Genomic DNA, 26864 nt, shown 5'->3' on the forward strand with positions numbered 1-26864 from the left:
CTTTATTTATGCATGAAAACTTTCATCTCCAGCTAAATGTATAAAAGCACTAAATTAAAGTGAAGTAAGTCATGCGTTTTTTAAATACGAAACTTTTTTGCTTTCTTTCTTTCTGTATATGTTCATATTTTGCTGGTTTTATTGCTTGCATAATATCCCCAATATGGGTTACTTGTCTACTAAAATCAATATTTATTCTAAAAAATAAGTTAAGTTATCGCATACAAACGAACGCATGATAGAGCCACACTTTACTGCTTAGACGAGAGCGGGCGGGCATGACGTTTCAGCTCGTAAATTTAAATAGAGCTGCATGTAATTTGAATAAATTTAATAAAATGGTTTGATCTTTTTCAGGGACTTCTGTCTCAAAGCGCCATAGATATAGTGACGACGGGCACTGGCAGTGGTAAGTAGAAATTGTGTACGCGGTAAATTGATAAAAAGCAGCATATTTTGACGTAAGATTCAAATAACGTTTTCTCGGTGACGTCATAGTCTGCACTTTGTTGGTTTTCTCATGCGGCGGCTTATTTCCTGATTTTTGTTTATTATGTATGTACCCTGAAGAAAGCCGTTAAGCTGAAACATTGGTATATTAAAGGGAATTATATAATTTGCAGTTGACTATTTATTTTTTTACTATTTAATGGTAGACGCATGCCATCTTGCATGGACCTTAAAGGTATCATAAATGCCACGCCGGATTCTATTTTTAAAATGACTACAGTAAAACAAGTAAGATAGTATAATACTAAAGGAATTTCAAAAATCCATTCTTATAAAGGATTTCCTTACCTTGTCAAAATAAATTTTACATATAAAAAACACATATTATCCATTCTAAGTAACCATATCTGTACATAACAATAGACTCTAAATCAATTATCTAAAACAAATACTGTCAAATGCTATATTATTATACAGAAAATTTTGAATTTAAATTTTAACTCTGATTGTATGATTGAATGATAGAGACTGTCCCTAACATGTTCTTTTATATGTTGGTATATCAAGATATGTATAAATAGCATACGAGAGAATTGCTATAGTGTAAAGAAAAATAAAGAATACATGGTTGATGTCGGGATGGAGAAGGTTTATCCGGTGAGCGAGAAAGTGTATCTTGGCGAGCTTTACTGTAGCGAGCCATTCACTTTCCCAGCGAACCGGATTATCTGGAGGTAGATAGGTTTATTCGGCAAGGCTTTATCTAGCTTATAATATAGACAGTAGCAGGATAAAGAAAAACTAAAAATCCAAATAATATTTTTTTTCTTTTTCATTATGAGTGATGGAATATTTTTCAAGAAAAAACACTTTATAAACTTGCCTGTATTTCGAGGTGAGATTGGTTCTATGAACTCCTCTATAAGCACGGAACTTCCTTCATCTATTTCCTGTAACAGATCGTCTGCGGCTTCAATGATTGACGTCACATTTGACGCACTGTGAAAGGATATTCCTACGCTCCCGAGGTACTTTGGTCCTGATGGCTTGACTACAATCTGCAATGTGTATAATTTATCTTCTACTTTTAAAATTTGTGTGTCAAATATTAGTTTAACAAACAAAACATCTTTCACGCTTATTTATTTTTATTTATGGGCGAGTATAATTTGACACCGACAGCAATATGTAATGATATGGCAATTTTCATCTTTTACTATATTTCCATTTTTATGAGATAGAACATTCAGGCACTTGAGTAAATTTAATTTAATTTTTTTAATTTAACTCGAAAGCTATGATTAAACAAAAACCCTTGAACTTATGAAGGAACATTTGTTATAAATATATATTTGATTAAAATTTCTTATATATCTGTTAAAACTATTTGTATTACCGTTTTGGTATCTAAACCTATAAGGAAACATTTGTTATAAAATACATGTTTTATTAAAATTTCTTATAAAGAATGGAAATACTACATTTCTGTTTAAGAGTGTTAAAGAAAAATATGTGTATTACCGTTTTGATATTTAAACTTTGGAGACGCTTTGCAAACGCAGATATTTCATTGCCGACGTCTTTAATGTCTAGACAATTATAACAATCAAAACTCAAAACTGCCATTTTCTTTGTTGCAGACGATAGTTTCCTAATCGGTTCTCTTCGAATTGCAAGTGTTTCCGGTATTTCCATGCCAACATCCGCCATGACGTCACGCGTCCATACTTTGTCGTCAACAAGTTCGCAAAGTTTTATTGAACTGCTCATGGGAGAGTCAAGGTTTTTCTTAAATATAAAACATGAATTAATGAGCCGCGTCAGGACAAAACCAATATAGTGGGTTTGCGACCAGCATGGATCCAGACCAGCCTGCGCATTTGCGCAGTCTGATCAGGATCCATGCTGTTCGCTTAAAACCCTATTACAAGAAGAGAAACTGATAGCGAACAGCATGGATCCTGATCAGACTACGCGGATGCACAGGCTGGTCTGGATCCATGCTGGTTGCAAACCCATTATGTTGGTTTTGTCGTGACACGGCTCACTTGTTATTTTAAAGGCACATTATGCCTCAGAAATGCTATCATTTTTATTTCTCAATTTATTTCTTTAATTTCGGTATATTGTTAAAGTATCCAAACAAATACTCATTTTCTACATAGATGAATTATCTTTTTTCTTTTGCTCTGTTGACAATGGTTATAAACATAGTAAATGTGTATTTTGAATGGATGCCTTACATTTAAAATTTTGCTACCTTTATGACACATTACTGCACATTCAGCATAAATTTCTTCATTTGTTAAACATGTAATATGCTCTAAATCCATTATTATAACATTATAAAACAAATGTTTGACATTTCTTAAGAATTAAAAATAGGATCCGAATCATAATGTGCCTTTAAGTTTTAAAACCAAATAAAAAGCCCTGTTTGTTTATGATTCAAGCATATAATCTTGAGTTTGTTTGTTAATTTGTTTGTTTCATTTTACTCCTATTCCCAACAGTTTTTCAGCCGTATTGGCGGGCAGTTTCCTAACCATCGTTCCTGGAGAGTTACACCAGTACTAGACTACCTACCTCCGCGCTAAACTACCAAAGCATCTCCGGGGGATCGAATCCACGCCAGAGAGGTAACTGGATTAGAAGACATCGACTCTAACCCCTCGACTAAGGAGGCGGTCATATAATCTTGAGAAACTCTCATTTTAGTAATTTGGTACATATATATTGCGTGAAATAAATACACTCGAATACGTAAACAGCCGTACGTTTTGTCACATATTAGGGCGTGGAACTTAATATTGCAGGAGAACTTAATACATGTAGTTTAGTTTAATTATATTTTATTTAAACTCGTTTGCGGAACAAGTTCTTGCAACTTATATACTGGTCCCTCATATTTCCGTGGTACCCATATTTCCAAGGCATTATGCATAAACAGTCTCAAGTGCCTCACAGACTTCATGCACCTGTCAGGAATTTTATTTTACTTTCTTATTGTATTTTTATTGAAATGTTACATATTCAACTGAGAAAACTTATTATATTATTCAGATTAACAGCAAAGTGAATTATTTCATCATTTGACTTTCAGTTTTTATACCTTTTAAATCAATTGTCTTTGTTATACAACCATTGTAAGATTTGATAAATGCTATAGAGATAATCCCCACTTTCAGACAAGGCTAGGTAATATAGATGTCTTAAGAAATAAAGATGACTTTTGGTTTTGATTTTGGAACTGTTTAAATGTTATTGCCTTGGAAATATGAGAAGACAACTTTACTCACTAGGCAGCAGATGGGTATTAATTGCCATGTTGTCATGCTGTGTACATAATTGCTTACTTGCAAACATTAAAAGGAATACGCTATGATATAACTGACATGCTTTTCCTACATTATTCAACATATTTTCAAGAATTTATTCTTCATACTTTTGTTGTCTGTGTTAAAAGTTACGTGCCACGGAAATATGCGGCACCTGTATATTAATCACCTTCGAGTCCGCTTCCTGGAACTAACCAGTACCAGTGGCATATGAGGAATCATGATCGTGACCCGAGTAGGGCTCGATCCTATGATCCCTGGTTTGAGAGGGGACACCTTAACAACTAGGCCATCACTCCCCTTTTATACCTCTATGTCGACACCATCACTGCGGTGGCCACTTGTAATTGTATCCGTAAAATAGTTCACGAAGTAGGTCACTTTTCTCGGAGGATCGTACTCGTCAATATACGATGCACCATTCTCGTGAAATGATATTGACTTGTGCATCATCAGTGAACTCAAAGCTGGATCGTCTGCTGACTGAACCTTGGACAACCACGAGGGTGACATGACCAAGTGAAAACCGTCTGGTACTTGTTTCCCACCTTTAATAATGAGATTATATACATTTATCTTCATTGCTTGTTTGTTTATCTGTGTGTTTTATTGGTGGTAAGTCGCACATATACTATAAATGAAATATAGGGCTTTCTTACTTCATTCATTGGTGGAAGAATAACACACAAAATAACCTTCGATTATTATATCGGGCACTAGCGGGCACCCGAGTAGAACGACCGCCCTTTTTGCAAAAAAAGTGAAAGTTAGAACAAAACATTGACTATGAATGGATTAAATGTCAAATATTGTGCAGTATGTGGTTGGTGATAAGGTTTTCATACATTTTTTTTAGTTCAGTACAGATTTATAGTGGATGATAACAAAGCTGTCAAATCTATATTGGACGGATGCTTGCCAAGTCTGGTATAGGTTTTTCAACCGTGTATGAAATATTTAATAAGTATTGTTCTCAACAATGTATGTTCATTTCTTTATTTCACTCATTTGACATGTTTTACTTGAACATCGTTGCAACGTTTTTCACTTATGGATATTTTTTCACAATTAGAATAAATGTTCTGGACAAAACGGGGTGAGTGAATGACCTCAAAGTTTGGACATACTCTATAAGCTAGAACAAGCATCAAACTCGAACAATTATTTCCAGTCCCGTAATACCAAAGAAACTTAGTGGAGTCCCTTTAAAGTTCCTGTATGTTGTAATTAAGGACGTAACAACCCATAAGTGAAATCTTATATATGTATATAATCATTTTTATAAAACATTTTCAAACATCCAAGAATATGTTAATTAAAGATGTACTGCAAATATTTGAACGGATTATATATAATCATTAAAATATATGCATTCATTTCTTATTGTAAAATTTGGCTTAGACTTTATAGAAAATAAATTTTAATTACCTCCCTTTATTTACATGTAATGTTAATTCGGTAATATCTTAACAAATAAATGTCTTTTGGAACATACAATATTGATAAATCTCCATTTGAGCACCGTATTTATAATATAAAACAATAAAATATTGAGTAAACAGATCTTTAATTATCATACAGGCGCATCATTGGGGATAATCTTGCGCATGCGCACTGAGTGGCCCTAAAGTGACCCTTAATGCTGCTAATAGGATCACTATTCTGCAACTACATTACCTTCCAAAAGAACGCCAATACATTCAACAGGGGACGACAGTAGAACAACATTCACTTGTTCTTTGTTCGAGTGACCTCTCGGCACAGATGTTCGGTCGACAGTTTCCGGATGTGCTGTTTCATACAACGTGTACTGTAAGGAGTTGTAGTAGTCCAGTAGATAACTGTCCTCTTCCGGTGCCTGGCAATTATAGGCAAGAAATGGCTTTCTAACGACACAAAATTCGTGTTCGAGTACATTACGTCATAATATCGAACGCTAGCGCAATATGGACTTTAAGGTAGTCTTACTGTAATGCACTCTCGCCAAAAAAAATTCTAACATCGGCCAACATCGTAAAAAATCGGTCATTTCCGGACCTTTATTTTTCACAATCTTCGGTATTCGTTTATAACCGGAATTTTGTACATAGTGATAGCGATAAAGGAAGAGTGATTGTACCAAGATTATGAAAAATAACATTCCGGAAATAACCGATTTGCTACGATATTGTCCGATTTAAGACTTTTTCTTTCGGCGGGAAAGCATTACAGTAAGACTACCTTAAAGTGAATTGGTCAACACTGGGCACATGTTCTTTAATTTTTTCAAATATTGATAAAATCAATAGAAATGCATCTTTAAAAAGTTGTTTGAAAAAAACAAAAACAAAAAAAAAACAAAAAAAAAAAACAAGAGGGCCATGATGGCCCTGAGGTCGCTCACCAGTAAAGAGGCCCCCGGAGCGGGGCCAGTTTAAACCCCAGGGCTTTTATTTGAACAAACTTTGAAGACACCCATTAGAAGATGTTTCATGATGTTTAGTTTTTACTACACACATATAATGAAAAACAATGACCTGCCCCCCCTCCGGCGGGCCAATTTTAACCCAAGGGCTTTTATTTGAACTAACTTGGTAGACACCCATAAGAAGATGTTTCATGCTAAATATCTAAGCTCTAGCTCATTGGGTTTTTTAAAAGAAGATTTTTTATGTTCTTACTATACACATATAAGGAAAATCAATGACACAGGGGCGGGGCCAATTTTGACCCTAGGGCTTTTATTTGAACACACTTTGTAGACACTCACTAGAAGATGTTACATGCTTTTTATCTAAACTCTAGCTATTTGGGTTTTTTCATAGAAGATTTTTGAAGTTTTTGCTATACACATATAAGGAAAATCAATGACCCCCGGGGCGGAGCCAATTTTGACCCCAGGGCATTTATTTGAACAAACTTGGTAGACACTCATTAGGACATGTTTCATGCTAAATATCTTATCTCTAGCTCTTTGAGTTCTTTAAAAGAAGATTTTTTAAGTTTTTACTATATGCATATAGGGAAAATCAATGACCCCCCGGGGCGGGGCCCATTTTGACCCCAGGGCTTTTATTTAACAAACTTGGTAGTCACTCATTAGAATATGTTTCATGCAAAATATCTTAGCTCTAGCTCTTTGGGTTCTTTAAAAGAAGATTTTTTAAGTTTTTACTATATGCATATAGGGAAAATCAATGACCCCCTGGGGCGGGGCCAATTTTGACCCCAGGGCTTTTATTTGAACAAACTTGGTAGACACTCACTAGAAAATGCTTCATGCCAAATATCTAAGCTCTAGCTCTTTGGGTTTTTTAAAAGAAGATATTTAAAGTTTTTTTCTTTCGGTTGCCATGGCAACCAGAGTTCTGCATGTAATTAAATTCTTTGAACAATTTTTAAAGGTGACCACCAAAGGAACATTCCTATGAACTTTGGATGAAATTGGCTTTGTGGTTTATGAGAAGATGTCATTTAAAGTAAAAGATTACGGACGGACGGACGACGGACGGACGCCAGACGAAAAGCGATCACAAAAGCTCACCCTGTCACATTGTGACAGGTGAGCTAACAAAACAACTGTTGATATACTTCTAAAAATGGCCGACTTTATATGATAAATGAATAATAATATTTTGTTCTGGAAACCTTTTATTATCTGCTATATAAATATATGAGCCGCGTCACGACAAAACCAACATAGTGCGTGCGACCTGCGACCAGCATGCATCCGCGCAGTCTGATCAGGATCCATGCTGTTCGCTATCAGTTACTCTACTTGTTATAGGGTCTTTAAGCGAACAGCATGGATCCTGATCAGACTGCGCGGATGCGCAGGCTGGTCTTGATCCATGCTTGTCGCAAACCCATTATGTTGGTTTTGTCGTGACGCGGCTCAATTATGTAAGCTCGGATCATGTATCTCACACTTGCCAACAACTTCCATATATAATTCTTTCGTGGTTTGTTATTATGTTTGATACTAAATACTTTCAACGTAATTATTTAATCGTATTACAGACTTTCCATCTTTACGGACGAGCATAAGTGCCAGGTGTAAGTATTTTAGTAACTCGAAATTTCGAGTTTCTAACTCGAAATTTCGACTTACTTATCTCAAAATTTCGAGTTACTAACTCGAAATATCGACTCACTCGAAATTTCGAGTTAATTTACTCGAAATTTCGACTTACTTACCCGAAATTTCGACTTACTAACTCGAAATTTCGACTTACTAACTCGAAATTTTGACTTACTAACTCGAAATTTCGGCTTACATTGCACGACTTACATTCGTTGCCGGTGAAAGCAAGGATTGTAGTCAAGATACTTTTTTTCATGTGTAGTTGCACATTGACAGAGGTCAAAATTTCGATTTAATAAGTCCAAATTTCAAAATACTATGTCGAAATTTTGAGTTACTAAATCGAAATTGCGAGATAAGTCACTCGAAATTTCGAGTTAGTATATCGAAATTTCGAGTAAGTAAGTAAAATTTCAAGTTAATAAAAAAAACTCACACTTGGCACTAATGCTATGCCTTACATTTTAGACCAATTTACTTTACAGTATTATTTTATATACATGTATGAACATTCTCATTTCTATTTACGAAAGAGCAATTAATTCAAACAACATATTCTTACCGGTTTTCCCCAAGATTTCGGCGGATCTAAATTCACATCTGTATCCCAAGTTATGTACGAACCATGCGCTTTTGAATACCCGTCGCATATTTTAGCAAGACCCTCGTTAGCCATGTCAGTACAGGAACCTTCCTAATGTATAAAAATAAAAATAAATAGAGATACTCATGCCTGTTTTAAGATGTTACATATGTTGTTGAAAGTATCATGTAAGGTATAGTACCAAATACCTTTATATTGCTTTTGCTAAACGAGTCACAAAATCCGAGATATCCTACTAAATGAGCAAAAGTTAATGTTCACCACGTTATAGCCTTGGTTTCAGTCTGTCGATTTTTTATGTGCTTCTTTTCGGCAAATCAAAACACATAGAGCGTATGTTATGAATAAGCAAAAAATATCAACGCCTGAATCCCAGGCTAACCACGTTGTATTATGTTGAAAAAATATAGCATGGAATGGTATTCTATATACTATATATGTATACTGTACAATACGTCATCTACATATAATCGTAGAATACTTGTAAATGTAATATTGCATATGATATAAATGCTTTAAATCCTTTTAATTGTAGGTACAGAAAACCTTATTTTACGGGTACATTTGAATCAACATAATTATTGCAAAATAAAATTTATAATATACGAGTTTTAAATTTTTACAACATAGTAATACTATAACCGAAACAGAAAAGCGTTAAATTAAATAATTTGTTTAAGAATTATGCAAGTGTTAAAACAGCAGTTTTTTTCATTCATTTTAAGTAAAAGTGTGGATGTTTTCTAAAATAGAGGAAGCAAGAATCCCCAAATCTCTAAACCTTCTTCGTTAAGTTGTTATAATACTTTTCACGTTCATATTTGGATCGTGTGCGTGCGTGCGTGTCTGTGTGTTTATCAAAGTACAAACACGTATTGTGTCCAATGAAGTTTGATACCATTTCACTAAAAAAAAATAAATCAATCAATAAAAAAACTTTCATGTATATGGAAGTGACAGAGCGGACACAACAACCACCATTTATATGTATATAATATAAATATCGAACAAGTTTAAACCCCAGCAGTGACCTTGCCTTGAACTAAGGCATAGGAACACGGGTCTTAAGAGCAACTCATCATACATTTATGATGATTTCATATGTGAAATAAAAAATATAATCCTTTCATGCATATAAGTTTCAGAGCAGACACGACCATCTCTGCCTATATGTATATTATCATCAAAATTGACAAAGTTTAAACCCCGCAGTGACCTTGACCTTAGTCGTAGAAACATCGAGTTTTGTTCACGACACACCATATATCTATGGTTAATTCACGTGTGAAAGAAAAATTAAAATCCTTTCATGCATACCTAAGTTTTAGAGCGGACATTACCACCACCTCCTACATTTATATAACATTAAAATTTATAATGACAAAGTTTGAACCCCCAGAGTGACCTCGACCTTAGTCAAAGAAACAAAGGTCTTGTTTGCGACACACCATACATCTATGGTTATTTCATATGTGAAAGAAAAATTAAAATCTTTTCATGCATACAAAAGTTTCTGAGCGGACACAACCACCACCATCTATATTTATATAACATAAAAAATGACAAGTTTGAACCCCCACAGTGACCTTGACCTTAGTCAAAGAAACCAAGGTCTTGTTTGCGAGACACCATACATCTATATTTATTTCATATGTGAAAGAAAAATTAAAATCTTTTCATGCATACTAAAGTTTCTGAGCGGACACAACCACCACCATCTATATTTATATAACATAAAATGACAAAAATTTAACCCCCACAGTGACCTTGACCTTAGTCGTAGGAACCCGAGTCTTATTCGCGACACACCAAACATTTATGTATATTTCATATATGAAAAAAAACTAAAATCCTTTCATGCATACTTAAGTTTCAGAGCGGACACGACCACCACTGTCTATATGTATAAGCCTGACGGACTGACAGTCAGTCAGACAGACGGACGGTTTTATTTTAATATGCCACCCTTCGGGGACATAAAAATACAATTGCCAAGCCATCTCCTTTCATAGGTCTTACGTTCGACTTTATGGCATAATTTAAAAATAAATAATTTTGACAATTAACAAAAAATTTAATTTAAAGGAAAAGTATAGTTTGACTTAAAAAAAAGGATGGTCTTTGGGTAGAAAGATTAGATTTATTACTTTTTTTTATCACATTTTATGATTTTTAATTCCTGATTCAATATTGTTTTAAATGCGCACACCTTTCAGATTAACTTTTAAAAGTTCTTGTCGAAAATTTATCTATTATGCTTATTGATAATAAATTATATATAATGTAAAATGACTTATCATTTTAAACTTTCTAACCATTACAATTGTCATTCTTGCCTGAAATAATGCACGAAAGTCGGTGTGGTGTAAAACAATCACACTTTCTGACAACTGTCAGATGTTTTAAAATTATCAAGAACGTTTTGTTGGTTTTTTTAATTAATACAACTAGCATTCCTCATTTAAATCATTTTTTTTTCAAAGCTAGTCTAGATATATGTGTGAAATATTACGATTTATATTATATCAATCCAATTAAATGGACGTATAAATAAATAAAATTGTCTGCGGAAGAGCTTTGATTTAAATATAGATGGTCAGACTATAGTATTGTTACATGGCCATCTATTGGCTAATTAAAGTGCAGGAAAAATTGAAAGATTCAATTGGGCATCAGGTGATTGGATGAAAATGTAATGTGTATAGGTACAAAACTACTTTAGAAACAAACATTACATTCTTTTCTAAAAAAAAAAGAAATATTTCTTAAGTCTGTCGAATAGTTTTTTTACTCGGATATTTACGTTTAAAAAATTATAATTATGTCCGTCCTGTGATGGTTGGGAAATCCTCATTGAAGTCATTTTGCGAAAATTTTGGTTTTCTCCCAGAAAAATCACAGATGAAAACTCAATTCTAAGGTCTGTTTTAGGGGTCATTTCTTATAATGAAAGTCGATGTGAAATTAATATGTAGTCTGACCATGTATTGTGTTGTAAAACTGATGTTAATTATACCTGATATATATATTTACCTATGAGAATGCCACTTCTATTTTAATGCTGCTAAAATGCATGTTGTGACGTAACAGTTGGCAGCACACAAACCAGCAAGAATGTTCAAAATAACATTATTAGCACATCATCAACTAGGTATATGTTTAAGAAATAATCTATCCAAAACAGTGATTTTATCGCTGTTTGGAGTTCAGATGAGAGGAATTATTTCACGAGGGCGTAGCCGGAGTGAAATAATGATGCGCATCCGAACGACCAACAGTGATTTTATCAAGCTTTGGATATATTAGTTCGATTCTAACACGACATCAACAAATAAATGCTGCGTACCTGATATTAATCTATATTGCGCCTGATTTGTTTCCGTACTTATTTTCATAGCGTCACAGTTTTAGTGGTTACGTCACGTGTATATGATTACGTCACATGTCTAAATATAAAACGTCAAACTGTGATTTTATTGCATAATATTAACACACACTTTGGTTCTTCGATGTTCAATGGGGAAAATGCGGGTCGTGTTAGAATAGTGTTTATTAAATGAAATTTTAACAATTAAGAAACCAAAAAGGAAGCAACCGGTAGGGGGCGACCGTGGGCTTGCCCGTGGGTTCTCAATTGTTAAAATGTTCACTTAATAAAAAACTAACTTACTTAAGAAATAATGTATCCCAAACAGTGATTTTATCGCTCAATAACATCACTGTTTGGAGTTCGGATGCGATGAATTATATCACGAGGGCGTAGCCCGAGTGATATAATGATGCGCATCTGAACGACAAACAGTGATGTTATCAAGCGATAAAATCACCGATTTGGATATATTATTTCGATTCTAACACATCAACAAATAAATGCTGCCGTACCTGATATTAAGCATAATTGCGCCTGATTTGTTTCGGTACTTATTTTCAGCGCGTCACATTTTTTTGTGGTTACGTATACGTCACGTGTATAATGATTACGTCCCATGTCTAAATATAGAAGTCAAACAGTGACTTTATAGCATAATAACACACACTTTCGGTTCTTCTATGTTCAATAGGGAAAAATGCGGGTCGTGTTAGAATTAGTGTTTAACTGCATCTGACCCCGCTGGCATATACTATGTGTTTTCGCATTTTTGTATTTTGAACGCGAAAAAGCGAAAATACGACAGATGGAATGCAAATAGACGACATATTTTATGTGTCGTATTTCCGCCCTCCTTCTGTCGTATTTTCGCTTTTTTGCCTCGAAAATCAGAAAAAGCGAAAACGCAAAGGGACGACAAAGTGAAAAAACGACATGGCGTAAATCAGCCACCAAAGGTTGCACACTTGGTTCAAGCGAGAAAAATCGTTGCAAACTTGAAATTGCTACCGAGTCATGAATATTTACAACACAGGCACGCATTTTCTACAGGTAAGTGGGTTTGTATATATATTTTTTAATTTATTATAATGCCCATTCCTCAAGGCAATGTTTATGGTCGGTTTTGGGCTTCTGATTTGACGAAGATATTGAAGATATAAACTGGTCATGTACCTATTTAGCGATTTGAAAACTGACAATTCTGGTCGGATTTTATACTCATGTATTCAAATCTTTGAGTTTTGAAGTTTACTAAAACAAGACAAAGTATATTTCTGTCAATATTGGGTGAATGTTTTAATTTGCATGTTCCAAATAAAATTTCAGTAGATTCTACACAAAAATATCTTGTTCAAGCACATTTTGTTTACAGTACTTCAAGAATTTCTTGTTGCAAACTTATTCTTATTTTTATTCAAATATAATACTGCAAAAGGATTCACCGAAGATCCTATTTTGGCAAGTGGGGCAGAAATACTAACTTGTCTATGTAAAAATCGTTGGCCATAATTTATGTTCAAACCCTTCACCTCATATAGACGAGTTTTGACGACTTTTCGAGCCCCCTTTTGAGGCCTCAAACAGTGAAGAAATACCCTATTTAGGGCCCAAACACTGTTTTTATGTTTGAGAAAAGGTACATCAGGGGGTTGCTAGAAGGGGGATGTGCCCCTTTCTGTTTTGGGGGTTTGAAGGGGGCGGAAGCCCCCTCATCGCCAAGAATGTTTTTGGACATGTGACAGGCTTAAATGGCCTCAGGTCCATCAAAAGGTAACGTGTAACCAACGCTGAAAAGCCCTTTACTCCATCTTAATCCATTGGGAAGTTGCAGCACTTTGAAATCAGTTTTGATGAAAAAAACAAACAATGCAAAATAGTGATTTTTGCAATTTTGAGACGTCCACCCGTTGCCATAGTAACATGAAATATTAGATTGAGCATGCTGTTACAAAGGCTATGGTCCAGTCAACATTTGTGCCAAGTTTCATCAGTATTGAAGTGTTTATCATAGTTTCATAACAGTTTGGACTTGTAACAGGAGGCTTTTCAATGAAAACGGCCATTTTTCACAATATGCTCATGAGGTAAAGGGTTTATTAATAAAAATGTAAAAGCTACAAAACAACAATTGTTCACCAAAATTAGGTTAAAGGCCACGTGTTAACATGGAAAAACTAGATTTTGGGTAATTCCAAGGTTTTAGAGGTTTTGTTAACCCTTACGTGTATTGACGGCTTTTCGACCCCCCCCCTTTTAGAGGTCTAAAAAACAGTGAGGAAATACCCTATATAGGTCCCAAACACTTTTTTTCGTATAAAAAATGTTGATAAAAAAGTGATCACTTTTTCGGCGCCACCCCCAATCAAAAAGGTTCATCAGGGGGTTGCTAGAAGGGGGATGTGCCTCCTTCTGTTTCGGGTGTTTGAAGAGAGGCGGAAGCCCCCCTCATCGCCAAGAAAATTTTGAACATTTGACAGGCTAAAATGGCCTCAGGTCGATCGTAAGGTAACATGTAACCAACACGGAAAAGCCTTTTACTCCATCTCAATATATTGAGAAGTTGCAGCACTTTGAAATAATGGGGATTAAAACAATGCAAAATAGTGATTTTTGGCAATTTTGAGACGCCCCCCGTTGCCATGGTAACATTAAATTTAAGATTGAGCAAGCTATTACAGAGGCTATGGTCCAGTCAACATTTGTGCCAAGTTGCAACAGTATTGGTGAGTTTTTCATAGTTTCATAGCAGTTTGAACTTGTAACAGGAGGCTTTTCAATGAAAACGGCCAGTTTTCACAATATGCTCATGAGGTAAGGGTTAACAAAATTAATAACTTTCATAGGAAGTTGTGAACAGATTTCCCTATGTAATGTCCAAACTTCATTTCTATAGTTTGAGATATTTTATAAGGTAATGAATCATGCCCGAACTATCATTCTTTTGGTACTTACTGAATCTTACTGAACATTATAAAGTTGGAGATTATCGCAATTCTTTAAATGTGTTCAATTGTAAAACTAAAAAGTGGAGCCAAAACTACTTTGCAGTTAAAACTATTGCATTGTGCATATTAAAATTTACTTTAACAAGTGGTTGCTTCCATATCAAGGAGCTTGCTTTCATATGACCTTCCTACAGGAGTTCTCCCAAGAGGTGAAATTTAAAAATTGCCGCATTTCTTATGCCCCTAGCCTCGGCTTCAGCGGTACTCTATTTTACTGGAGAAAGGATCAGATATATATAACAACACTGACGCGAAGTACGGGGCAAATTTTTACAGTTTCCACGAGGCACGTGAAACCAGCTGTTGTGAGGAATAAAACTCTGGACCACAAAAAATGTAAAAGTGTTTCTTTTTCTTGTCAGCAGTCCTTATTTACTTACATTCTGGGTTGAAAATAGTGCATTTGATATTCACTATCGCTCGCATTGACACAAAACAAATGATATATTTTTATATTTGATTAAAATGAGACTAAATACCAAAAGAAAAGAGAAAAAAAACCAAAAAAAAAACAACATAATATTAGGAATAATTATTTCAACAAAAGATAGTTCTGTCCACGCAATTACGAACAATAATAGTGACGCATAAGTTTGCAACCAGAAATGCTTGAAGTACAAGTTTACAACCAAAATGCGCTTGAACAAAATATTTTTATTTGGAACATGCAAATTAAAACATTTTCACAATATTGACAGAATTATACTTTGTCCTGGTTTAGTGAACTTCAAAACTTCCAGATGTGAATAAATGAGTAGAAAATCAGACCAGAATTGTCACTTGTCAAATCGCAAAATATGCACATGACCAGTTTATATCTTCAACAACTTCGTCAAGTTAGAAGAGCTTAGACCCAAAACCGAAAGTGTCATAAATATTGCCTTAAGGAAACGGCAAATTAATTAATTTCAAACTTACATACAAACCCACAACCTGTAGATAACACGTGCCGGTGATGTAAATATTGATGAGGATCTTTCTCGCTTGAACCAAGTGTGCAACCACTTTACGTCCTGGCCCTTGGAATACAATAATGACGTTTTCCGGAGTTTTCATATAGACATATAGGCAAAATTTAAACTGTTCAATAGAATTTTTGTAAACTTGGAATGTTGTTTTAATATGATAACAGAAACTTTTAAACAGAAAAATATTTGGGATCACCGTTCTTATTTTCGAGTTATCTGCCTTTGAATTGGACTTTTTCGTTAAATTCAAGGGTAAATAATTTACAATGAAGCGAAACAATACATTTTTTCTTCTTATTTTCATGAAGGTTACCTTCGTCTTAGTCAATATGCAAAATTTCAAGAACAAATTTAGAGTGGATAGTTTTTTCCCCTCTTCTTCTCTTAACCTGTGCATTTTTTTCTTCTTAAAAATTGGCCTATTTGTTATGAATATGAATTTAAAGTACCTTTATTTTCATTGAAAAAAATTAACAGAAACGATATAAGGCATTGCATGTTATTATGTATTGTATTCAACGATAAAAAGAAAAACATTATCCAGAAGTATCAACAAGAATGCATTTACGTATGTATAAGTTATCTGCCCTTTAAATGACCTCAAATAAGTAAAAAATTCTGATTCAGAAGCAGATTACTAAAATACGAGAACGATGACCTCAATGTATTTTTTTCGATTAAAATGTTTCTGTTGGCATATTCTAACAACATGCCAAGTTTAAAGAAATTCTATAGAACAGTTTTAATTTTGCCTAGACTCACCGGACCTATGCTCGCCCAGGCGCATGCTCGCCCAGATTTTTATTTTTTTGATATAAACTTATGAATAAAAATATTATCTGAATCATGTGTTGTTGTTTCTTGATGCTGCAAGTGTCCTAGTTTCTCACCTTGTTTTTGAAGAGTTTAACGGAAGTTGTTAGCATAATAAAGCAGACGAAAACGAAAACCTAAGTACAAATGAAAGTCTGTGATGCTAATAAAAACAACGAATCATGTGTGACTTTTTAATAAAATCTTAATAAAAATCAACTTAAAATAACAATTAAACATTGTTCTTACTTTTTGTACAGTTTATGTCGTTCTGATATATTTAAAACAGTCGTAAACTGGTATTGACACCAGCTGTCATATTGTTTTTTACATGCAATTTCTAGGCGCCACAATAGTCAGCGTTTTCCATTTAAATCTGTCACTTGTTTATGGTGTATTTTTTGGTTAGACATTGATTATTAATAACTTAGTAGATAACTAACGAAGACTGCAGCTTTAATAAAAAAATTAATTTTTTTTTTCGTTTTTTATCAGAAGATACTAAAAATAATATAGGTCTTACACCACTAATTTTCCCCATATCCTCTTCAGAGTGATCAGTATGCTTAGTATGCCCAGGCAAAAAAAAAATCATGATCCTGAGACATTTGGAAAAGGCAAGAAAGCTTTTAGAAGAGGGATATGACAAGTGGTACCACTATGAGTGCTTGCCATCTAATGTGCAAACAGATGTAGATCTGAGTTTAGTTACCAGCACAAGGTGGTTTTGTAGATATTGTACAGAGTAGTAATTGTTGAAACTGTAGACCACACACTGTTGTTTTTGTTACAGTTTATGTTTCTAGTTAACTTATTGAATTTGAAAAAAAACTTATGTACATGATATTTAGTCACAGAAACTGTTTAGTCACACTCTACCAACAGCGGTTGACTATCTTTTGAAAAAATGAAGTCTACATAGTAAGTATATCAAAATTCGATTTTCTCTGTAAAAATATAATTATAATGCAAAACATAAATACCTGCTTTATATTAACAAATCAGTCTAAAAATATGATGAATGATTTTAGGTAATATCCGTTTTACATTCGTAATAAACCGGTGGGTGAGCATGGGTCTCCTCCCTTCAACATTTCAGAATATTAATTTGGTGGTGTTTGACCTAGCAGACAGTACCCGGATGTAAGTGTTTATGTTTTAAATGGGTTACATTACGTACCAAATATGACCAGCTATAAAACAAATTCGAAAAAGTTTTTTGAAAGTCAAAGTGTATTAAATAGTAATCAAATAATTGCCTTTATTGGGCGAGCATAGGTCCGACGAGTCTATATGTCTATATGAAAACTCACGAAAACGTCCTTAAGGTGCTCTTATATGGAAAAAACATGATTTAGAAAGTCTTTTTTATCCGGAACGCGATCGGTAATTTCCAACGCCATTTTCACTGATGACGTAAGGATATCCAAAGAAATGAAATATTAGCATGAAATACTTACATAGACATTTGCATGAAATATCAACATTTGTTTTTAACTGTTTACAAGAAATATTCACATTTTAAGTGTATATGTTATATATAGACATTCAAGTTTACATGAAATATCAACATTTGTTTTTAACTGTTTACAAGAAATATTCACATTTAAGTTCATATGTTATATATAGACATTCAAGTTTACATGAAATATCAACATTTGTTTTTAACTGTTTACAAGAAATATTCACATTTAAGTTCATATGTTATATATAGACATTTAAGTTTACATGAAATATTTAAAGTTGTAGTTAACATGTTAAATCAGCAGTTAAGTGTACATTTTATATTAACATATGTAGTTTACATGTTGAAATTTAATCAACATATAAGTTTACATATAATTATATATATTTGTAGTTTACATATTAAATAAACATATATAAGTTTACATTTTATATTAAAGTATGTAGTTAACATGTTAAAATTTAATCAAAATTCAAATTAACATGAACTATTAACATGTGTAGTTTACACGTTAAAACTCAATCAACATTTAGGTTTACATAAAATATTTACGTTAATAGTTTATTTCAATATTTAAGTTTACATGAAATATTAACATTTGAAGTTTACATGTTAAATAAGTAGCTAAGTTTACATTTTATATCAAGGCATGTAGTTTACATGTAAACAATTAACCAATATTGAAGTTTACATGAAATATTAACATATGTAGTTTAGATATTTAATAAACATATAAGTTAACATGAACTATTAACATTTGTAGTTTACACTTTAAAAATTATTCAACATTTAAGTTTACATAAAAAATAAACATTTGCAGTTTACATGTTAAATCAACAGTTAAAGTTTACATTTTATATCAATTATGTAGTTAACATAAAAATTTAATCAATATTCTAGTTTACATGTAATGTTAACATATGTAGTTTACATGTTAAAATTAAATAATATTTAAGTTTACATGAAATCTTGACGTTTGTAGTTTACACGTAAAAATTTATTAAGTTAACATTTAATATTAACATTTGTAGTTTACATGTACAATCAGCAAGTAAGTTTGCATTTTATATCAAAGTATGTAGTTTACATATAAACATTTCATAAAAAATTTAATTTACGTGAAATATTAACATTAATTTTGTAGTTTACTAGTTAGAATTAAATCAACGTTTAAGATTAAAAGAAAAATTAGCATTTGTAGTTTGCATGGTCAGATTTAATCAACATTTAAGTTTACATGAACTATTTAAATTTTGTAGTTTACATGTTAATTCAGCAGTTAAGTTTACATTTTATATCAACATATGTTAATTACATGTAAATATTTAATAAACATATAAGTTTACATGAAATATTAACATTTGTAATGAACATGTTAATATTTAATGAAAATATTTAGGTTGACATGAAATATTAACATTTGTAGTTTACATATTAAATAAACATATAAGTTTACATGAATATTAACAATAGTTGTTTACACGTTAAAATTTAATGGACATTTAAGTTTACATGAAATATAAACATTTGCAATAAACATGTTCAAATTTTATCAAAATTTAGGTTTACATGAACTATAGACATATCTAGTTTATATGTTAAAATTTTATCAACATATAAGTTTACTTGAAATATTAACATTTGTAGTTTACACGTTTAATTCTAATCAACGTTTAAGTTTACGTGAAATAATAACATTCGTAGTTTACAAGTAAAAGTTTAATCAATATTAAGGTTGACATGAAGTATTAAAATTTGTAGATAACATTTTAAATCAACGTTGAAGTTTACATGAAATATTATCATTTGTAGTTTACACGTTAAAATTTAATCAACATGTAAGTTTACGTGAACTATTAACATTTTAATTCACATGTAAAATCAGCATTTAAGTTTACAATTGATATCAACATATACATGTTAAAATTTTATCAACATATTATTTTACGGGAAATATTAACATTCGTAGTTAACATGTTAAAATTTAATCAATATTTATGTTGACATGAAATTTTAACATTTAAAGTTTACATATTAAATAAACATGTAAGATTAAATGAAATATTAACAATTGTAGTTTACACGTTAAGATTTAATCATTATTTAAGTTAACATGACATATCAACATTTGTAGTTTACATGTTTAATCAGCAGTTAAGTTTAGATTTTATATTAAACATTTGTAGTTTACATGTAAAAATTTAACCAATATTAATGTTGACATGAAATATTATCATTAATAGTTTACATATTAAATAAACATGTAAGTTTACGTGAAATATTAACGTTTGTAGTGTACATATTAATATTTAATCAACATATAAGTTTACGTGAAATATTAACTTTTGTAGTTTCCATGATAATGTAATCAACATTTAAGTTTACATGAAATATAAACATTGGTGGCTTACATGTTAAAATGTAATCAACATTTAAGTTTGCATGAAATAATAACATTTGTAGTGCCTATGATAAAATGTTATTAACATTTAAATTTACATGAAATAGTAAAATTTAAGTTTACATGTTAAAATGTAACCAACATTTAAGTTATGTAACCAACATTTAAGTTTACATGAAATATTAACATTATATTAAATTATTATTATGATGCAAGGCATTTGGACCGCCAAAAGAAGAATAGATATTAAGAATATTGTAAGGTTTTTGAAATATCAAATTGTCCTATATTAAGAAACGGTTGTTTGAATATATAACCCAAGTCACTAAGTGAGGATCCGTAAGGTAATCTGAAATGAATCTTGATATACAGATATCTTGAGGAAAAGTGAAATAACTTCATAAATTGACAGCAGCCGCCATAAAACAAAATGAATATATCAACTTAAATAAACTTTTTTAAATTAGACAAAATATATAAATGTCTTATGAATGTTCTGTTATAAAATAGATTATTTTATATAATATGTTGCACACTAATACGTTGTAAAAATGTCACTTTGTGGAGCATCATGTACAAAATGTTGATAGGCAATGAAATAATTGAGCCACGCCATGACAAAATAATATAGTGCGTTTGCGACCAGCATGGACCCATACCAGCCTGCACATCCGCACAGTCTGATCAGGATTCATGCAGTTCGCTTACAATAAAGCCTATAACAAAAAGAGAAACTGGCAGCGAACAGCATGAATCCTGATCAGACTGCACGGATGAGCAGGCTTGTCTGGATCCATGTTGGTCGCAAACGGACTATGCTGGTTTTGTCATGTCGCCGCTCATACGTATATTTTTGCTGTATTTAGTAATTTGAAACATATTGACAGAAGGGGTGGTCTAGTAGTTAAGGTGTCTGCCTCAGAACCAAGGGACCATAGGTTCGAGCCCTAATCGGGTCACCACCATGTCTTTTTTCATATAATTCCAGTACTTGTTGGTTTCAGCAAGCGGACTCGAAAGTGATTGATATAAGTTGTAAGAACTTGAGAGCTAAAATAAATATATTCAAACCATAATATAAGGATTTTCTTTCGTTTGAATGAAATATGGAATATATTTTCAAGAAACATGATAAAAGTCCATATAACGGAACGGCGAGTGAAAATACTTTGAATTTTATCATGTTCAGTGAAAATATGTTCCATTTATTACGAAAAGAAAAAACAATATTTTTTTAATGTAACCAACGAGAAAAAAGATGTTCACGAAAACCCTCGCTGATTGTACAGCGCGACACAGTAATATTTTGATTGGAAAATCAACATTTAAGTTTACATGAAATATTAACATTTGTTGTTTACATGTTAATTCAACATCTAAGTTTACATGACAATAAATTGACATATTAACATTTCGTGGTTAAGGTGTCTGCTTCGCAACCCAGGGATCATGTCTTTTTTCATATTCATGACACCAGTACTGGTTGGTTCCAGAAAGCGGGCTAGAAAGTGTTTAATATAAGTTGGAAGAACTTGTTTCGCAATCGAGCTTAAATAAATATATTTAAACCATATCATTATAAAGGATATTTGTTTGTGTGTGTGTAAGATGAAATTTTATCTTTTAAAATAGTATTTTCACGTTTGGCTTAGCCACGAGTGAGAATACTGTTTTTAAAGTTCACAAGAAGAAATAAAATTACATCTTACACAACAAATAAACAAGTTTTCTTTTTATTTTATACTTAAAAATAGGTTAATAAGAAATTTCCTTAAAATTAACTTTCATATTAAAATCTGTTTTCCCCACTTGTAACCTCTATTAGTCGAATTTCTCATAAAATACAAAAAGTCTTGGGCTGAAAAAAAAGTTCGACAAAATCAACGTTAAATGGCGGTGATATTATTCATTTTATTAAAAAATATGAATGATCGCTTGTTTCAAAAATAAAAACAAACAATTCTAGTAGAAAAAAGTCATCCGACCTTATTTCTGTTACTTACTGTGAATTTATATTAGACCTGTAAGCTGACGCCATTTTTTAAAGTTGTGAATTTCATGGGAGGAAAATAATTGTGTTTGATTCAGAGTGATATCATTTGGATTTGTTAGTCCTACATCTCTTTTAGAAGAAAGAAAACTAATTTGAGGATTTTTACAGACAATAAAATTTTAATAAGTGTTGACAGATGTGTAAACATTATAAAAGCGGCTAGGAAATTTGAAAACATAGAATTGTCGAAAGGCTGCCTTACGAACGCTAGGTTGTTTACGATAATTTGATTGGTAATTTGATTGAAATATATTTCACCGAGTGAGCACCAAAAGGTATATTTCACGAGTGGCGCAGCCACGAGTGAAATATGAACTTTTGGTGTTCAAAAGGTGAAATATATTTCGATCTTACACTTAACTAAACAAATTTTCTTTTTATTATATGCAAAGAAAAGTTTTAAAAAGACATAAACCTAATACTGAATGAAAAGCGCGCCATATAATAATACAATGTGACGTCATTAACGACGTCACGTCATTAAGTTGGTTCCCAGTACTGTGCACGCTGGTATTTCATTGAAACAACGTAAGGGGCTTAAATTCAAAAAAGTGAAATTATCAAATTGAAAATTTCACTGTTTAAAACAGTGAAATTATCTGTTTTATATCACTGATATATTTCTATAAACCACCGAAAAGCATGTAATAAATGAGGATATTCTTTCGTTTTAGTGAAATATGGAATATATTTCAAGAAACATGATAAAAATCCATATAATGGAACGGTGAGTGAAAATAATTTCAATTTTATAATGGTCAGTGAAAATATGTTCTATTTCTCACAAAAACGAAAAAATCATTTTTTTAAATGTAACCCTCGGGGGAAAATAGTTGTTCATGAAAACCCTCGCTAATTGTACAGCGCGGCGCAGTAATATGTTGATTATTCATCAGTGAGTGATGCGGTCCGCTACTAACCAGTTAAATGCAATGCTGTCATCTTACACTGTTGATATAACATAACAGAATTACTATTAAATTTAATAAAATGAATAACTGAGGCTATTGACTGTCAAAGGAAAAAAATATCCGAAAATAGTACCTTAAAGAAAAATGAATTTTGACTCCGCCCACTTTCATATATATTTTCATATTCGCTTTTAAACAAATATGAAGTATATTTGACTGACACAGAACGATATTCTATAGGTAAAATTAAATAAAAATAAGATAAATGACTCGTTATAGAAGCACCGTGGAGTGATTGTTGCAAACTTTTTTTTTCAAATATCTGAAATATAATATGTGCAAAGCAGATATTTTTGTACGGGAGGTAATCTATAGAATATTCCCAACACTTTCGAACAGTAAGAGTAGTCATTTTCTACAAATATTTAAATTTGATTTATTAATTAAGGTGTTCCTTTAGAATCATCTTTTCTTTTCACTAAAAACCCAAGCCAAACCGAGAACGCCAAAGAATTGAACAATACACGGAAGCGACGAAACGGTATGCCAAAGCGACAAAACGATACCCCAAAAAAAAAACGGAAGGATACAAAAAAAAAAAACGAAATGAATTGTGCATCCTCTCATCGTATTGTCACTGAATCCTCTCATCATTTAGCTTCGGTGTATCGTTGCGTTGCTTTGGCAAATCGCCCCGTCGATTCAAGGCTTCAACACTTAGGCTATTGTCTTGTCGGTTTAGCTTGTCATCTCTCTACTACACCTTAACATGTTCCCGCCTTATATCAATAGTTCATATTAACACAAGATTAGAGACAGAATAAGTTCAACATCAGCATTGATATACAATAGACCAGTGGTGGCTAACTTTCATTTCACAAATTCACGATTTCAACTTCACGAATTCACGATTTCAATTTCTGAACAAAAATCTTGACTTTAACTTTTTAGATTCATAAATTCAACATAAAAAGTTAATGTTTTCACAATTTTAGCTGTCATTTATTCACGATTTCAATTTTATGACTTGACATTATTTTAAGTTCATAATATCATTAACTCGTACCAACTTCGTGAATTCACGATAAATAAATTGTGAAGTTTAGTTCGTGATGTTAAATTGTGAATTCGAGAAGTTGAAGTAGTTTGTATATGAAGTTGAAGTTGTACGTTCTTTAAATATTCGAGAAGTCAAAGTTCATGAATGCAAAATGGAAAAATCGGTAATTCGTGAAAGTGAAGTAATGAATTTGTAAAAGATGAAATAATAAATTTGAAATGACTTCAGGTCTGTGTCATTTTCTATTTTTCATCAAAACATAAGAAGTATTAGAAACAAATTTGAGTATATGAAAAACAGCTTTCTCGACTTCGACGTTTTATGCTTCAGTGAACCTAAGTTTGTCTCCAGATATTACCGACGACATTATAACATTAGATGGATATAGTTCATAATACAGAAAATATAATTCTTCGCAATCCGGTGAAATATCAGTTTATGTGTCTAACAACTTCCCTTCTAGAAGACTATTTCCTTAGAAAATATTTTACCAGAATCTATTTGGGCTATTCTGATTAGAAGATTTTTTTATATGCAATTTCTATCGTCCTCTACAAGAGCCGATAGACTTATAGGAAAGGCTTAATATATGCATAAATAGCTCAAGATTATTTTGTTTGGAGATGTAAACGAGGATCAACTTAACTTGAATAATCACAAGTTCCCAAATATATTAATGCTAAATAATATAAAAACAAGAACCGGTTGAACCGGCTGATGCTCCCCGAATAGGTTTTGGACACAGGTAAGTATACCTCAATCATGTAGTGTCAGAGTTATGTCACAGACAAAGTTCAAAGCGTAAAAATGAACAAAGGACAATAACCAAAATTAAGCAAGGCAGAGTTATGGTTCTTTTGCACTGCATTTTTTTAATTAGACCTATCTTCCTTCAAAGTTTCATGTTGATACATCTTATGGTTTCAGAGTTATGTCCCGGACAAAGTTCGAAGAAGTGTAAAATGAACAAAGTGCAATAACTCCAAAATTAGGCAAGACATAGTTTGATTCTTTTACACTGCACTTCTACTAAATGAGATATATCTACCTACAAAGTTTCATGTTGATATCTCTTAAAGTGTTAGAGTAATGTCCCGGACAAAGTTTAAAGTGTAAAAATGAACAAAGGACACTATTTACAAATTTAGGCAGGACAGAGTTATGGTTCTTTTGCACTGCACTTCTACCAAAATGAGACCTATCTACCTACAAAGTTTCATGTTTATATCTCTTATAGTTTTAGAGTTATGTCCTGGACAAAGTTCAAAGTGTAAAAATGAACAAAGGGCAATATTTACAAATTTAGGCAAGAAAGAGTAGTGGTTCTTTTACACTGCACTTCTACTCAATGAGATCTATCTACCTACAAAGTTTCATGTTGATATATCTTTATTATAGTTTTAGAGAAATGTCCCGGACAAAGTTCAAAGTGTAAAAATGAACAAAGGGAAATAATTTCAAAATTAGCCAAGACAGAGTTATGGTTCTTTTGCATTGCACTTCTACTCAATAAGAACTATCTACAAAGTTTCATGTTGATACCTCATGTTGTTTCAAAGTTATGTCCGGACAAGAATAGCGGACGGACGAACAGACGGACAAAGCGGCGATTATATGCTCACCCTTCGGGGAGCATAAAAAATGTTATAAATGAACCCAAGCGTATTAGTTCCCATTCTCGAACACTGTTTGATCCGATTATTATAAAAAATATCAAACATTTACAAAACACACATTCACCTTACGACTTCTTTTTAAACACAGGGTATTGATTTACAAACGTGCAGATTTTAATGAATTTAACAATTACAAACAACGTTTTTTTTTGTTCTTAAATATCTTAGGACATGATCTGTGCGGAAAACTTCTACATGGTGCTAATTCATTCATTCATACTTTCTTTCATTCGTTCGTTCGTTCGTTCGTTCATTCATTCATTCTTTCTTTCTTTCTTTCTTTCTTTCTTTTTCATTCTTACTTTTTCTTAAATTAAAGTTTTGTCAGAATTTTTTTCACAATCAAATTCTATCATAATTATCGCTAATATGTACCATTCATTGTATTCCAAACACAACAGAATTTTTATGTACGTATTTTTACTATTATTAACACTATTGTTGTTAAAACTTGTGGCCCGACCCAACAACTACAGCATCTATGTACATACTATAAATTTATTCTTATGTTTGTAGCGAAAAAAACAATAAAATATCATTAAACTAAATGAGCCGCGTCCTGACTAAACCAACATAATGCGTTTGCGACCAGCATGGATCCAGACCAGCCTGCGCATCCGCGCAGTCTGATCAGGATCCATGCTGATCGCTATCAGTTTCTCTACTTGTTATACGGTTTTTAAGCGA

The 26864-nt window shown here is 32.4% G+C and overlaps 1 protein-coding gene across 2 annotated transcripts in view; it reads right to left on the reverse strand.

Annotated features, from left to right (window-relative positions):
* LOC132755221 (carnosine synthase 1-like) overlaps window positions 1-26864 on the reverse strand; it is a 48197-nt gene that overhangs the window by 11745 nt on the left and 9588 nt on the right. Inside the window, exons 1-6 of one of the 2 annotated variants that reach the window (XM_060746037.1) lie at window positions 9237-9371; window positions 8414-8545; window positions 5466-5646; window positions 4098-4336; window positions 1972-2238; window positions 1334-1508 (exon numbers count right to left, since the gene is read on the reverse strand). In XM_060746037.1, the coding sequence (XP_060602020.1) occupies window positions 1334-1508; window positions 1972-2238; window positions 4098-4336; window positions 5466-5646; window positions 8414-8545; window positions 9237-9356 (1114 nt within the window). In that variant the 5' untranslated portion in view covers window positions 9357-9371. Of the gene's footprint in view, window positions 1-1333; window positions 1509-1971; window positions 2239-4097; window positions 4337-5465; window positions 5647-8413; window positions 8546-9236; window positions 9372-26864 lie in introns of those variants that run through there. The other variant, XM_060746039.1, reaches the window with a different exon arrangement.

Source organism: Ruditapes philippinarum, unplaced genomic scaffold (genome assembly GCF_026571515.1).
Source record: "Ruditapes philippinarum isolate M1 unplaced genomic scaffold, ASM2657151v2 ctg3107_1_1_1_1, whole genome shotgun sequence".
NCBI classification, from domain to species: domain Eukaryota; kingdom Metazoa; phylum Mollusca; class Bivalvia; order Venerida; family Veneridae; genus Ruditapes; species Ruditapes philippinarum.